Genomic DNA, 11,785 nt, shown 5'->3' with positions numbered 1-11,785 from the left:
CGGCAACTTACATGCAAAACTGCAGCTAGATACACCAGTTTATGGTAATGTTATGCGTTTTTGTTTTGTATTTTTATATTTTAGACATGTTCTTTTATGTTTTTGGTTAGTAAACTTAATATTTTCTGTTTTTTTTTCTCTTTAATCGATTGAGTGTTCAATAAAAGTTGATTATTTTTGTGAGGTTTATTATTTTGATAAGATATAACATTAGTAGAAAGCTATTTTTACGCGCAGAAGTGCTTGGTTTTTAAAAAATCGCAATATTTAAACGAAAAACAGCACCCAGCAATGATAAAATGCTATGCCGTGGGCTCCGTAATGGTGGCGACTATGACGTCATAGACGCGAGACAATGGATAACAAGACTCGTTGTTTTACAATCCGTTTCCTAACTTGGTCTATACTAACTTTGGTAAAAACTATAGCAGTAGGCCAGAAGGGCAAGAAAAAGATTGTTTAGACTTAATTTTCAACGCGTACAGTATTATTTACGTATATTCCCATTTATAAATACACTTATTAATCAAAATTAACAATAATTTCAAACTATCCCATCTTATCCTGTATTCCTGTGCGTTTTCGAATTTGTAAAATTTCACCTGTTATGCGGATCGCTAAATAACTCCTCGTGTGTTTTATTATATTTTATTAAATTGTTGTTGTTGTGTTTTATTAAAAGTACTAATTCGAAAACCGTCATCTATTTTGATTTTGGAAATATTTGGCAAAATGTGTTTAATAAGTGTCCTATCTTCCCCCATTGTACTATAGTAATATATTTGAAGTTACGACCGCTAAATCTGGATCAGACGCTATTGCGCATGTGCCTTTTGTGGTTTCCGTGTTTTATTATTTTCAAGTCGTTGGTCATTGAAAGATATTTGCTATGCATATAACTAATTAACTTCTATGGGATATTATTGTTCTGTGAAGTAAGACGAAATTCGGGTGGCGCTAATAGTTACTACGCACTGGAAACGCAAAAAAGACTTATACATACTTACGCACAGTTATATTTGCGGTGGTTGGACGAGGTCTCTTCGTGTCCATCGATGCAAAACACTTCGGAGATTTTGGAAAAGCCTCGTTTACTTTGATCCAGCTACTGACTTTAGATGATTGGTTTGAGATATTTACTGGAGTTACTGACAAGTTAGGTTGGTGGGCTAAATTATGAAATAGTTAATAAATAAAAGTTACATATTGACAAGTTTTTAAAAGTTCATATACACTGGGATATTTCTTATAGGTATGTGTTTTTAAGTGAATGAAAGCTAATTATATATCTTTGCGCTGCTGGACAAGTATATACAAAATTTGCAACAAAGCGTTTTATGTGGGTTTTCTGTTCCATATATCTTACATGTTACTACGCCCGCTTGTACGAGTTACCGCGTATGTATTTTTTGGGGGTGGTTGTTTTTTCTATATACAGTTGAAAATTTTAACAATCCATTAGTGAATATGCAGGCTGGTCTGATTAATAAATAAACACTGTCCATCTTATACCAGGATATTTTGACGTCCAAATGTTTTTCTTCCTACTTTTCTACATCATCATCGAATACTTCGTGTTTCTTAAGTAAGTAAGAATTCAAAATATCCACTTGTAAAGTTAAATAACACTTTTACTTGCAGTCTTTTTATCGCTGTATTGGTGGATAATTTTCAACTTACGCTGCGGGTAAGTGGTTCGAGACTGGACAATGTGATTATATTAGGCGTTTGGGAATTCACTTTAGTATATGCTTTTTCCTATGTAGTAAAACCATATAGCAAACTAAGGTGTATATAGGTCTATATAATGTAAATGGAATTAGTTATAAACACTGTGCCTGTTACGCCTTTTGTACATAACATCAATATATTCTTGTATCTATAGGACAAAATGATTCGAAAAGCCGAAGAGAAGGAACGACTTGAAAAAGAAAAACGGCAGGTGGGAAATAAAACAGTCTAAAGATATCAGAAATTTAAATCAACAGAAATCAGTCGTGTAGTTTTACGTTACAAGATTATTTCTCTATATATTACAATATATACGGCTGGCTCCAATAACTGCGGTCAAAATGGAATAAACTAATTAATAGTTATTCAAAAGAGATATGTGCAAACTCGTGAGTATGGGTAAGGGGTGTATAAAACAACTTCATTCATTTATTGTGTTTTATTTTTTGTCTTTTAGAAGAACGAACAGAACGGAAAGGAAGAAAATAATTCTGACGATCTTTCCGACGATAACTTGGCAGCAATTAGGAACGAACTGTTTTTCCGAGGTTGGTGAGAAAACAAAGCAGTTATTAAACTTTTTGTTAATCCGCAACTAAATTATACTTAGAATAAAGTAGAATGAAATAGAATAGATTATAACATAGTAGGTTGGGGTAAGATGGTCCATAGTTTCATTCTCGTTTATCACCCATTTGATAGTAAACAAGAATATTTAGTTTACAAATTACAAAGAGTTGTATTGTAGACGAAGATTCTCTGAGCGACGACGAATATTTTGACGTGGAAAAAGAACTTTTCACTTTTATGAACACCTCAGATGAGTAAGTTTACAATAGTAGCCAAAACTAAGATGGAATAATTAGGACTATATAAGCTTACGAATTGCCACGTATGTAACTGTGTGGGTAATGTATAGTCGGAAACATTAACTAATGGACAACATTAAAACTATGTTTTCTTAGCCGTATACAGGTAAAAGGTTCCCAAGTTGCACCCAAAGAGTCACTTAGTCGTTATTTTACAATTGTAGGGAAAACAACTTAGTAACATGGTACTACCGAATCCTACCAGCTCTTGAAAAACAAAGTCATCAAGCACATAACCTGATCTCGTGTCATGACCGCATTATAGACATGGTGGTGGACGTGAGTTTCGCTTATAAGTATTTGAATTGTTGTAGCATATAGTAATTACCTGCTGCCATGGCAGAGTGGTTAACACACTTGCCTCTGTAAATATGATTAAATTCAGAAAACGCCAGTCTTTATAACACGGTGTTCTGTTTCATACACCTTGTGCCTGGTTATGAGTTACCAGCACGTATTCAACCTTGTGTGTGTTTGTTTCATTTTACATATGGCTGTCAATTTGGACAACCCATTGTAGTGACCACACGTCCACAATGGTAGCGGCGTCGAGTCTCGAATCTAGTACCCCCAGATTTACAAGCGTATGTTCTAACTGTTCTTGTTGTATATATCAGTGGCGTGTCATCGACCTCGCGAACCCCGCAGCGGGGGGCCCACGTGTCATCGACCCCGCCAACCCCGCAGCGGGGGGCCCACGTGTCATCGACCCCGCGAAACCCCGCAGCGGGGGGGGCCACTATAATACCCGATAGAAAATTAACCACATATAAATTGTTGTTACGTCGCAAAATAAGCTTCGCCGTCGTAACCCAATAACATGACAACGTTGGTAATTTAAACATTTAAATAAGTTTGTAAAGCGGGGGTTTTTACAGTAGAAGGGGAGGAGTTTAAGCCATTTTTTTTTCGTAGGCGCAAAAAAATGGTAAATTAAATTAGAACACTAATTAGAACCCCCCCCTTTAAACACGTCTATTTGCGCAAATAGTGAGACCTATATGTAACAGTTTGATAGTTTGAGTTGAATTATTTTACGGGTCACCAGATGTAGTGATAAAGAAGGGGGGCTCATACAGGTCTTGCGGGGGGGGGGGGGGGGGGCTTCTATATCTTAAAACGTCACTAGTATATATCATATTAAAAATGTAAATTTTCAGAATACTGATGACGTCATCGAACGACGGTAGAAGATCACAATACATATACACATATATGTGGAATATACACGATGTTTTACAGAGTTGCCATCCTTTCTGTATTAGTAGGCTATATTGTATAACAGTAAGCCTAACCCTAAATTGACCGATAATGGCGCTGTTTTATAATGTCGCACGTCTGCGATATTATTCAAAAACTTAAAGATACGGATTTTATTTTAAATATCGTTCTACATTATTATCGAATCAAACATCCGGTACCCGTCGGCTACAGGGCAAGCGACTGACAATTTAGCCACAGCGACTACATAGCAATCCCCTTAACTGCTCAAATATTAAGTTGCAAATGTATATACACCAGCATGTATAGCGACTTTCGAAACAGCTTTCGTACTACAGGTTTGTATATAAAAACACATTCGGCATTGAATATTTTATTCCTGATCACTTTTGCTTTCATCATCTGACGCTGATACTCTGTTGACTTTCTGTAGCAAACTCAGCAACTAGAAACGTGTTGTGTTAAAGATAGAAATTAATGCTATATGATTACTGGCGAAACGATAGTGGTTATAACGTGCTGGTATAGCTAGTGTATGAAACATGAGACACTCTCTTTTACTCTCTTTTTACAGTTAACCTGGTAACGGTTAATTATTTTTAAACTTTTGTAAGCGTGAAAGCGAACCAACTCTCATTTTGTTAATTAGGTCATACACGGTATATACAAGGGAGTTGAGAAACAGGAGCTGGGATATATGGACCTTTTTATGGGTGAGGTCATGTAGACATGGCAGGGCAGTTGGGATAAATGCCAGATTTGGCACATGTTTAATAGGGCGGGGGAAGATGGGGCACCTTTAGCACATATCATACAAATATCCTGATCGTGTTATAAACAATTAACAACGGTCTATATATAGGTCGTAAGAATACGGTTTTATAATTCTTTGTATGTTTTTTGTTTACTATAAAAAAATCCCAAATAAGACAAGATAATAGAATGAAAAGTTGTCACATCTTTTCCGACATTTATACTATAGCTAACCTGCGGAGCTGCAGTAGCTGCTGTTGAAGCATCTGAAGAAGCTTGTTCCTCATTCTGTCCAACATTTAGTGTTTTAGGAGCAGGTTTATTAGCGGGGTCCATCATCTTTTTTAACCTCATCGGAACAAGGACTTTTCTTCGAAGTAATTTCATCAATCCCTTCTTACCTTCCTGAAGAGAAGACTAAATTCTTAACGTTTTGCCACAAAACATAAATTTTATAAATGTAATCGGGTACGATAAGATTAAATTAATAAAAACAACGAAAATACAGAGATTATGGAATAAATGTAACTTGCTTTATCCTCGCGTGGCAGAGCAAAGACTTCTATCGATATAAGATCTATGTTAACTTTCATAGACAGTGTACGCTTAATTAAATTGCTAGTTAAAAAATATATATATGTAACTTTGTGGGTGATTTTTTTACTTTTATTATTTTTTGCGTGGCTGACAAACCATTGGAGCAGTTGGTGTCTTATCCTCCACACACGTCCACAATGGTATAGCAGCATCGAGACTTGAACCTGACTCTTGGCTAAAGGATGTAATAATAACTAAAGGAGCCGAAGACCATTATAAGCCTACCGGTTTGGTTTCAGAGTTCTGTTCTGTCGGTTCTTCCGGTCTTTTCTGTGATTCACTCGTACCAGGCCGACTCCCCGATTCAGAGTTTAATTCTCCGTTTGAATCGTTGTCGGAGTCTTCTAGCGCGGTATCAGCAGCTCGTCGCCTTACTACTCCGGATCTATTAGTTTATACAGAAGTTTCTGAAGACCAAAAGCGACTGACACGATTTGATTAGTATATAGATAATCAAGTATTTTTCAAGTATCCAATGGCGTGCTTTAGACTTCGTGCATATACAGAATAAACTCATGATAATGTACCGTGCTCCCACGTACAGATGACGATGCTCTATATAAGCTCTACTATATACATGTTGTTACCCGATTTACACCAATAGCCTAATTTGGTTTGCTGCTAAATTCTCTCATTACATACAGATGTCATATCTATCTACCTTGAACCACGTTCTTGTAAACCTGCAGCCATCAACAGTAAAGGCGATAAATTTCCAATAACAGCTTTGACAGCTTCACTCTGCCGCCTAGCATCGAGTGGCATGCCCGCTAGTTGGCGTGGTGAGCCATCGTCAGGGTCGTCGTCATCGGCGTCATCGTCGTTGGTGGTGTCAACACCAGATGCTCGGGCTCCTTGGGTAGCATTTCACAACAAAACAGATTTTCTGGTCAGTTTCAATACAAACATGACAGCTCATCATATGTATGACACGATTGCTGTATTTATCTCAAACATTGCGGTTTAACAACTAAAACCACAGCTTCATTGTTATTCAATTTTAAAAACTTATGCAGACTATCGTACTATGCATATGGATTGTGATGTTTGATTTAAACTAAGCGGAATTAATGTTGTTATACATGTATAGTAGTAATCCACATATAGGATACTCTGATGTTCCATACACCTTGGGCCAGCTTACAAGTTATACTACGAAGTTACTTTGTGAGTGATTCTTTTTCTGTATGGCTGGAAATTTAATCGGTATTGACTTGGGTTGGAGTAATAGTTAATCCACCACGTAATAATTAATCCTACCCAATCTCGCCACAACCGATTGTAGATATCTCGTCCTATCATGTCGGGTTGTGAGCTCTAAATACTCATTGCGCATGCGTGAAAGACGCTTCCGTGTTTGAATGAGGCGGGTAACGTTTGAAGTGTCAACCTGCAATTTAATACATTTTTGAGTAAACTTAATAATGCATGTGATTCTTGGAATACAGGTTTGGTCCTCCCCACCTACGACAACTATGTAAAACATGTACAGAAGGACAGGATGTTACCGGGACATCACTAATAAAAAGAAACTGAAATTTAGGACAGAGTTGTCAGATTCCCTTTACTCCCCATCAATAAGGCGCGTTTATTCTTTAAAAAATATGAAGTTACATACGTGGTTACTCGTAAACGGATATAGGAGGTGTATGAAACACAAGTCTCGAGTTATAATTTATAATGCTATACCCAATGCGATGGTTTATAAGTTTCATTCATTCAAGAACTAGTAGCCTATGGTAGTTTAACCTTCATGTATAGTAAACTAGATGAAGATGGAATTTCTTTCTTTTCTCGTTCGTCATCACCTTCTTCTTTTTTAAAAGGAATGAACTCGGGTTGTGGAAGATCTAAAGGTTCAAGGAATCCTTCATCGTCTCTTCTTTCAGGTGGTGGTAGAACTATATATATGGAAGTGTATTACAGTAGGGGAAGATGGGACACTTAATATTTCCAAAATCAAAATACATGACATAATAGACAATAACTATTAATAAAGTTTACATTTTTGCTACAAATTAGGCATTGCTACACTGTTTGTCGCACAAGCCACTTCTTATAAATTATCTTAAAGTGCAAATAAATAAATTTCCAATATGTTCGCCTTATATTTCCTTTTTATTAAAAATTATCAATATATTTGAATAACCCCTGGAGTATAAATTATTGAATTAAATATGAACCTTTCAAAGTTTGGCAATAAATACCTACAAAACTACAATGTGGGGGCAGATGGGACACCAAGTTGAAACATTTACATTAACAGTATTCTGCAACTTGTAGTTAACCTACCGATTTTAACCGCCTGTGCTAGTTCCATTGCCACGTTAACTTTATTATAGCAGTATTGTAGGCCCGAGTAGGGCAAGGAAAAGAACGTTTAAACTTGATTTTCAAAGTGTACAATGTTATGTCGTGTTATTTACGTGTATTCCTAATAATAAATTCATCTGTTAATTAAAATTAACAATGATTTTAAACTGTCCCCCCTACCCTGTGTACTTTCGAATTTGTAAAATTTCACCTTTTGTGCGAATTGCTAAATAACTCATTGTGTATTTTATTATATTTTTTTGATTTGTTGCCAATTAATAAAGGAATGATAATACTAATTTCTATTGATATCTATATTTGGTAATATGTGCTTATAGTCCCATCTTCCCCCACTGTATTAAATATAACTTAAAAACTATATTTTGTTGTTGTTTTTATCCCAAATTAAAGTCATATCGAACTGGTCTATTTTCCTTGTGTTTAAATTTCATTTTTTTTCACAAAACTAAGACTAGATTTATAGGACAAAATCCAACTGTGCGAAGTATTCAAGTTTTTGATATGAATTTAGTATAATCTAGTTTAATCGTTCACACTCGCACACTACAAAATTTTATCGGCTTTTATACTATGATTAAGCGAGCATTCAAAATTAGCACCTTACTATTCCGCATTTTTTACCTGTTCAAAACATACTGCTGCATGTTTCTACTCTACACATGTTTAATATTTAAAAACAGTAATGGTCCTTGACGCGCCTTTTAAAAAATCGTGATAATACTGTTGAATGATTCTGTAACATTCTTTTCCTGATTATCAATAAATGGTGTCCGTAAAAAGAAAGTTAAAAAAGACCTGTCTGACAAAGTGTCCCATCTTCTCACACCCTACTAGATGTTGCTATGGTCATTAAACGTGTTAGAAAATAAAAAGAGTATCGCAGCGTAAAGTTCGTTCGCAGGCAATTGCTAAAATGAGGTCAATATAAGCACAAGAGCTATTTACCTTTAAAAAACATTGACTCGCTCATAATATGTGATAGAGATGACGTATCATGTTTTAGTTGGTGTGAGTATCCGTACCCAAGCGTTCCATATCGGAATACGTACTCAAGGTCAAGTTCTGCAACCCTCTTATCTTTTACCATCATAAACACACTTTTGCTCGTGTACATTTCTTTTATAATATCGTGCAAGTGCAAGGTGGCGAATCTAGAATAAAATTGCTTGAAGAATGACCGCTTTTACCTTGCAGTTTCTTTTTAATTATTTTTGATAGACCAGTAACATTTTTAAAGAATTTTAACAGCACAAACTTAAAAGTTTGACTATTAAATGTTTTTTAAAAGATCATTCGAAGTATCGTTTTGAAACACATATGGTGTAAGTTCGCCTATACCGATTTTACAGATTACAATATTTAGGAGTTTTTAGGAAACCATTACTTAGTGGAGGTTGATCTCTTCAGGTTTCGCCCAATATAACCTGTGTCTGTTTAACTTTACCCGACGTTCAAGTTCCCTCTCCTCAACCCAGCAGAATGGCTATCCACTTCTATTAACTCAAGTTTGATAAGATTTCGCGGGTCGTCGTATTTTTTGCAAAGAATCAACGAAAATGTCTAAAACATAAGATTATAAATCAAAAATACCCTGTATATATAGTGGGGTGGGTAAAGATAGGACATCATTTTATTTTAGTTTCTCGTCCCTTTTGGTAGTAAATAAAGAACATTCATAGAAATAAAAAAACGTATACTGCACGACTACCGCATACCATTCTTATTTGTTTAAAACACGATTAGTATATTTGTACAATATGTGCTAAATGCGTCCTATTAAAATCTGTGGCAAAACTCCAACTTCCAGTTCTACTATTTAAGTAGCATTCAGTGTGTAATGTAACATTACCTTTAACTCGTCCAGAGTCAGCTCTGCGTGGCCACCAGCCAAACTATCTCTGGGTCCCGTAACCCCAGGAGACCCAATCCTTTCTCCAGGTACCACGGATCTGCAGTGTATTGATTATTTAGAAAAACTTTACCGATGGGCCCGACAGGTAAAGAAATTTAATCAACAAAATTGGAAAATAAAAACGCTGAACTGTCTAAACTAAACGACACTGGTTAAAAGCTATACATTTACAGCTGGCGATGGTAAAGGCAGCGATTATCGGTCGATTTTGGCCGACAAAGGTTTCACAAACCTATATGTAAAACCGCCCGTTGTTCTGTTCGGCAGGAATTTGGAAATAAGGAAAAATCCAGGAAAGAATGGGTGATGTTGTATCTGCGCCGATGTTCCATACACAGTTTGGTTATATTTTATTATTTTCTACGCGGTAATTGTGTAATAAAAAAGGGTAATTTTGAACTGTTTAAACATTTTTTGTTGAGGTTGGATATTTACCAGTAAATGATCTCCCGGTTTGATTTAGAGCTATAAACAGTTCACGCGAAAATCGTTACTTTTTAAGCCATTTATCGGCAGAGTATAGAAACTTTTTCTCGATATTTTGTCGCTCGCATCGTTAGCGATAGAGGAAATGACTTCAAAAACTGGCCCGCCTGGACCCGAATCGCCCTAACTTTGTGTGAACCCTTTTTTATGTTTATTGGACGTAACTTATAAAGAGCTATACGTATATACCAGCACCTTACCTTCGACTCCATAGTTTAGATTGTCGGTTCATCACCAGTTTGTTACTCTTCGTGTTCGTGGCGTCTCGTCGTATCTCAACAATCTTCGAACATTTAACTGCGCCCTGTACCAGATTAGTGAGTTCGATATATACGGCAACCTTACGAGTAAATTCATTCTATATTTTCCCACCTACTAAACATCTCTAGTAGACAGTAATATCTTTTATTTCTTCGGAAACGATACCAAAGATCGTGGTATTTAAAAAACGATGAAAGGGAATCAACAGCAAAACTGCAGTTGTTAAAACACGCCATCGATAAAAGGTGTAGGTGTTGCACCCAACATATGGTAACTCACAGTGATTTATTCAAATTAGAGGAAAAATGTGCGTAAACACACGACCCATGTAGTCGGCTTTAAAACAGGTTTGACCCAAAGATTGGGTCATGATAAAAAAGAAAACCCCCTAAAGAAATTTCACAATTAACTGTTTATTTGATTAAATTGGCATCAGTGGTTAAATAGCCTATTTCTAGCCCAGAGGAAATAATGGCTTCAAGGTTTGACCTTTGACCTTTTTGAAAATTGCTCCAACTCAGTATTTTCTTATTTGTGGTTCTAGTTGTTGCATCGTCATGCCAAAATGAATAATTATAAACCTTAAAGGGGTGTTTCCATGCACCTCGGGCCCAATGTTACGCAAATCTTAATACTAGGGTGGCTATACTCGTAGTTGTAACTCACCGAAACTGCGTACCTGAACTGTAATTCGTAGAAACAACCGGATTTCGGTGCAGCCAGCAAACGTGGAAGTAAAAAAGAAAGTTTTACTGAAGTTTCTCAATGTTTTGGCGTGAATTCCAATCACTCCTGTAACATAATATACGCGCTATAAAGTTGATAAACAAGTTTATTTATAATCTTCGCTTGGCAGGACAGAAATATTCGTTATATCAAGGTTGGTCATACACCTGATGCCTGCTTACGATTGGGTTACCGCACGAGTTTGTGGGTGGCTAATAAAAATGAGTTTATTTACCCTGTGGTAAACCGCTGCTGAATTCTTGCCTTCTTTTCCGAGCAACAGGGTCTAGCTCCTGTAGAACCAACTTTGCTGCAGCAGCCGCCTTTAAATCGATTGCTTCTTTTCCTTTAGTTGCCATTTTTTCGCATTAACAAATAAATCTTATTGAAATAACTATTAAATCCTATTTTTTTAATAAAATCTTATTTTATCTACTTTTATGATGTCACCAAGTGTATATTGAAGCATCACAATCTACAATTTTTTTGCTCCCCATAAATTCTAGTTATGCCTCTAGCGCTACTTTAGCGGGGGGGTCGTAAGGTTAAATCGCCAACAACCCAAGAAATGGTAACCGTGGATAGAAAAGTGAAATGCTGGTTTAAATAGTTAAGAGTACTTTTCAGGCGTTTTATTGGTTTTAATGTTACAGTTTTTGTAGTCTAGTTTATAGTAATCATACAGTTAAGTTTCTCGCATTTATTTACGGTAAAATGCGCTTCTTATTATTTTTCCAAATGTTGTTTTAAGTGAATAATGACCCCAAACCATACGTTTTATTTTTCATAGTATTTTAAAAACGGTTACATATAGGCTTAATAAAGACATTCCATTTCCAATACTTAAAATGCACCAGAAGTTTTTTTTCATTTATTATACTTATTATTTAACCTT

At 35.9% G+C, this 11,785-nt stretch overlaps 2 protein-coding genes across 2 annotated transcripts in view; one reads left to right on the top strand and one right to left on the bottom strand.

The window, feature by feature from the left end:
• Positions 1-3,847, top strand: part of LOC100177771 (cation channel sperm-associated protein 1-like) — a 12,224-nt gene extending 8,377 nt beyond the window's left edge. Inside the window, exons 5-12 of the mRNA XM_002129571.5 lie at positions 1,014-1,160; positions 1,516-1,585; positions 1,642-1,687; positions 1,886-1,942; positions 2,189-2,279; positions 2,480-2,555; positions 2,765-2,879; positions 3,761-3,847. Of these exons, the coding sequence (XP_002129607.4) occupies positions 1,014-1,160; positions 1,516-1,585; positions 1,642-1,687; positions 1,886-1,942; positions 2,189-2,279; positions 2,480-2,555; positions 2,765-2,879; positions 3,761-3,790 (632 nt within the window). The 3' untranslated portion in view covers positions 3,791-3,847. The remainder of the gene's footprint in view (positions 1-1,013; positions 1,161-1,515; positions 1,586-1,641; positions 1,688-1,885; positions 1,943-2,188; positions 2,280-2,479; positions 2,556-2,764; positions 2,880-3,760) is intronic.
• Positions 3,767-11,279, bottom strand: LOC100175453 (C2 calcium-dependent domain-containing protein 6-like). Its single transcript, XM_009861619.3, has 12 exons — positions 11,126-11,279; positions 10,844-10,956; positions 10,104-10,207; positions 9,355-9,454; positions 8,950-9,065; positions 8,451-8,656; positions 6,921-7,072; positions 6,432-6,561; positions 5,833-6,025; positions 5,397-5,556; positions 4,809-4,979; positions 3,767-4,266 (listed from the first exon to the last, which is right to left on the bottom strand). Exons 1-12 carry the CDS (start codon positions 11,247-11,249, stop codon positions 4,195-4,197), a joined length of 1,641 nt encoding a protein of 546 aa, XP_009859921.2. The 5' UTR covers positions 11,250-11,279; the 3' UTR covers positions 3,767-4,194.
• Between the last annotated feature and the right edge of the window lie 506 nt (positions 11,280-11,785).

This window comes from Ciona intestinalis, chromosome 10, assembly GCF_000224145.3.
Source record: "Ciona intestinalis chromosome 10, KH, whole genome shotgun sequence".
NCBI classification, from domain to species: Eukaryota; Metazoa; Chordata; class Ascidiacea; order Phlebobranchia; family Cionidae; genus Ciona; species Ciona intestinalis.
Note: the sequence above shows the minus strand (reverse complement) of the source record. Positions and strands in the feature narration are given on the sequence as shown.

Excerpts from the sequence above, each read along its gene's own strand:
- LOC100175453 (XM_009861619.3), bottom strand. The coding sequence starts at position 11,249 with ATGGCAACTAAAGGAAAAGAAGCAATCGATTTAAAGGCGGCTGCTGCA. Across the intron at positions 10,957-11,125 it reads CAGCAGCGGTTTACCACAGG|GAGTGATTGGAATTCACGCC; the intron begins GTAAATAAACTC and ends ATTATGTTACAG. Across the intron at positions 4,267-4,808 it reads CAGCTACTGCAGCTCCGCAG|TTGCTGAGTTTGCTACAGAA; the intron begins GTTAGCTATAGT and ends ACACGTTTCTAG.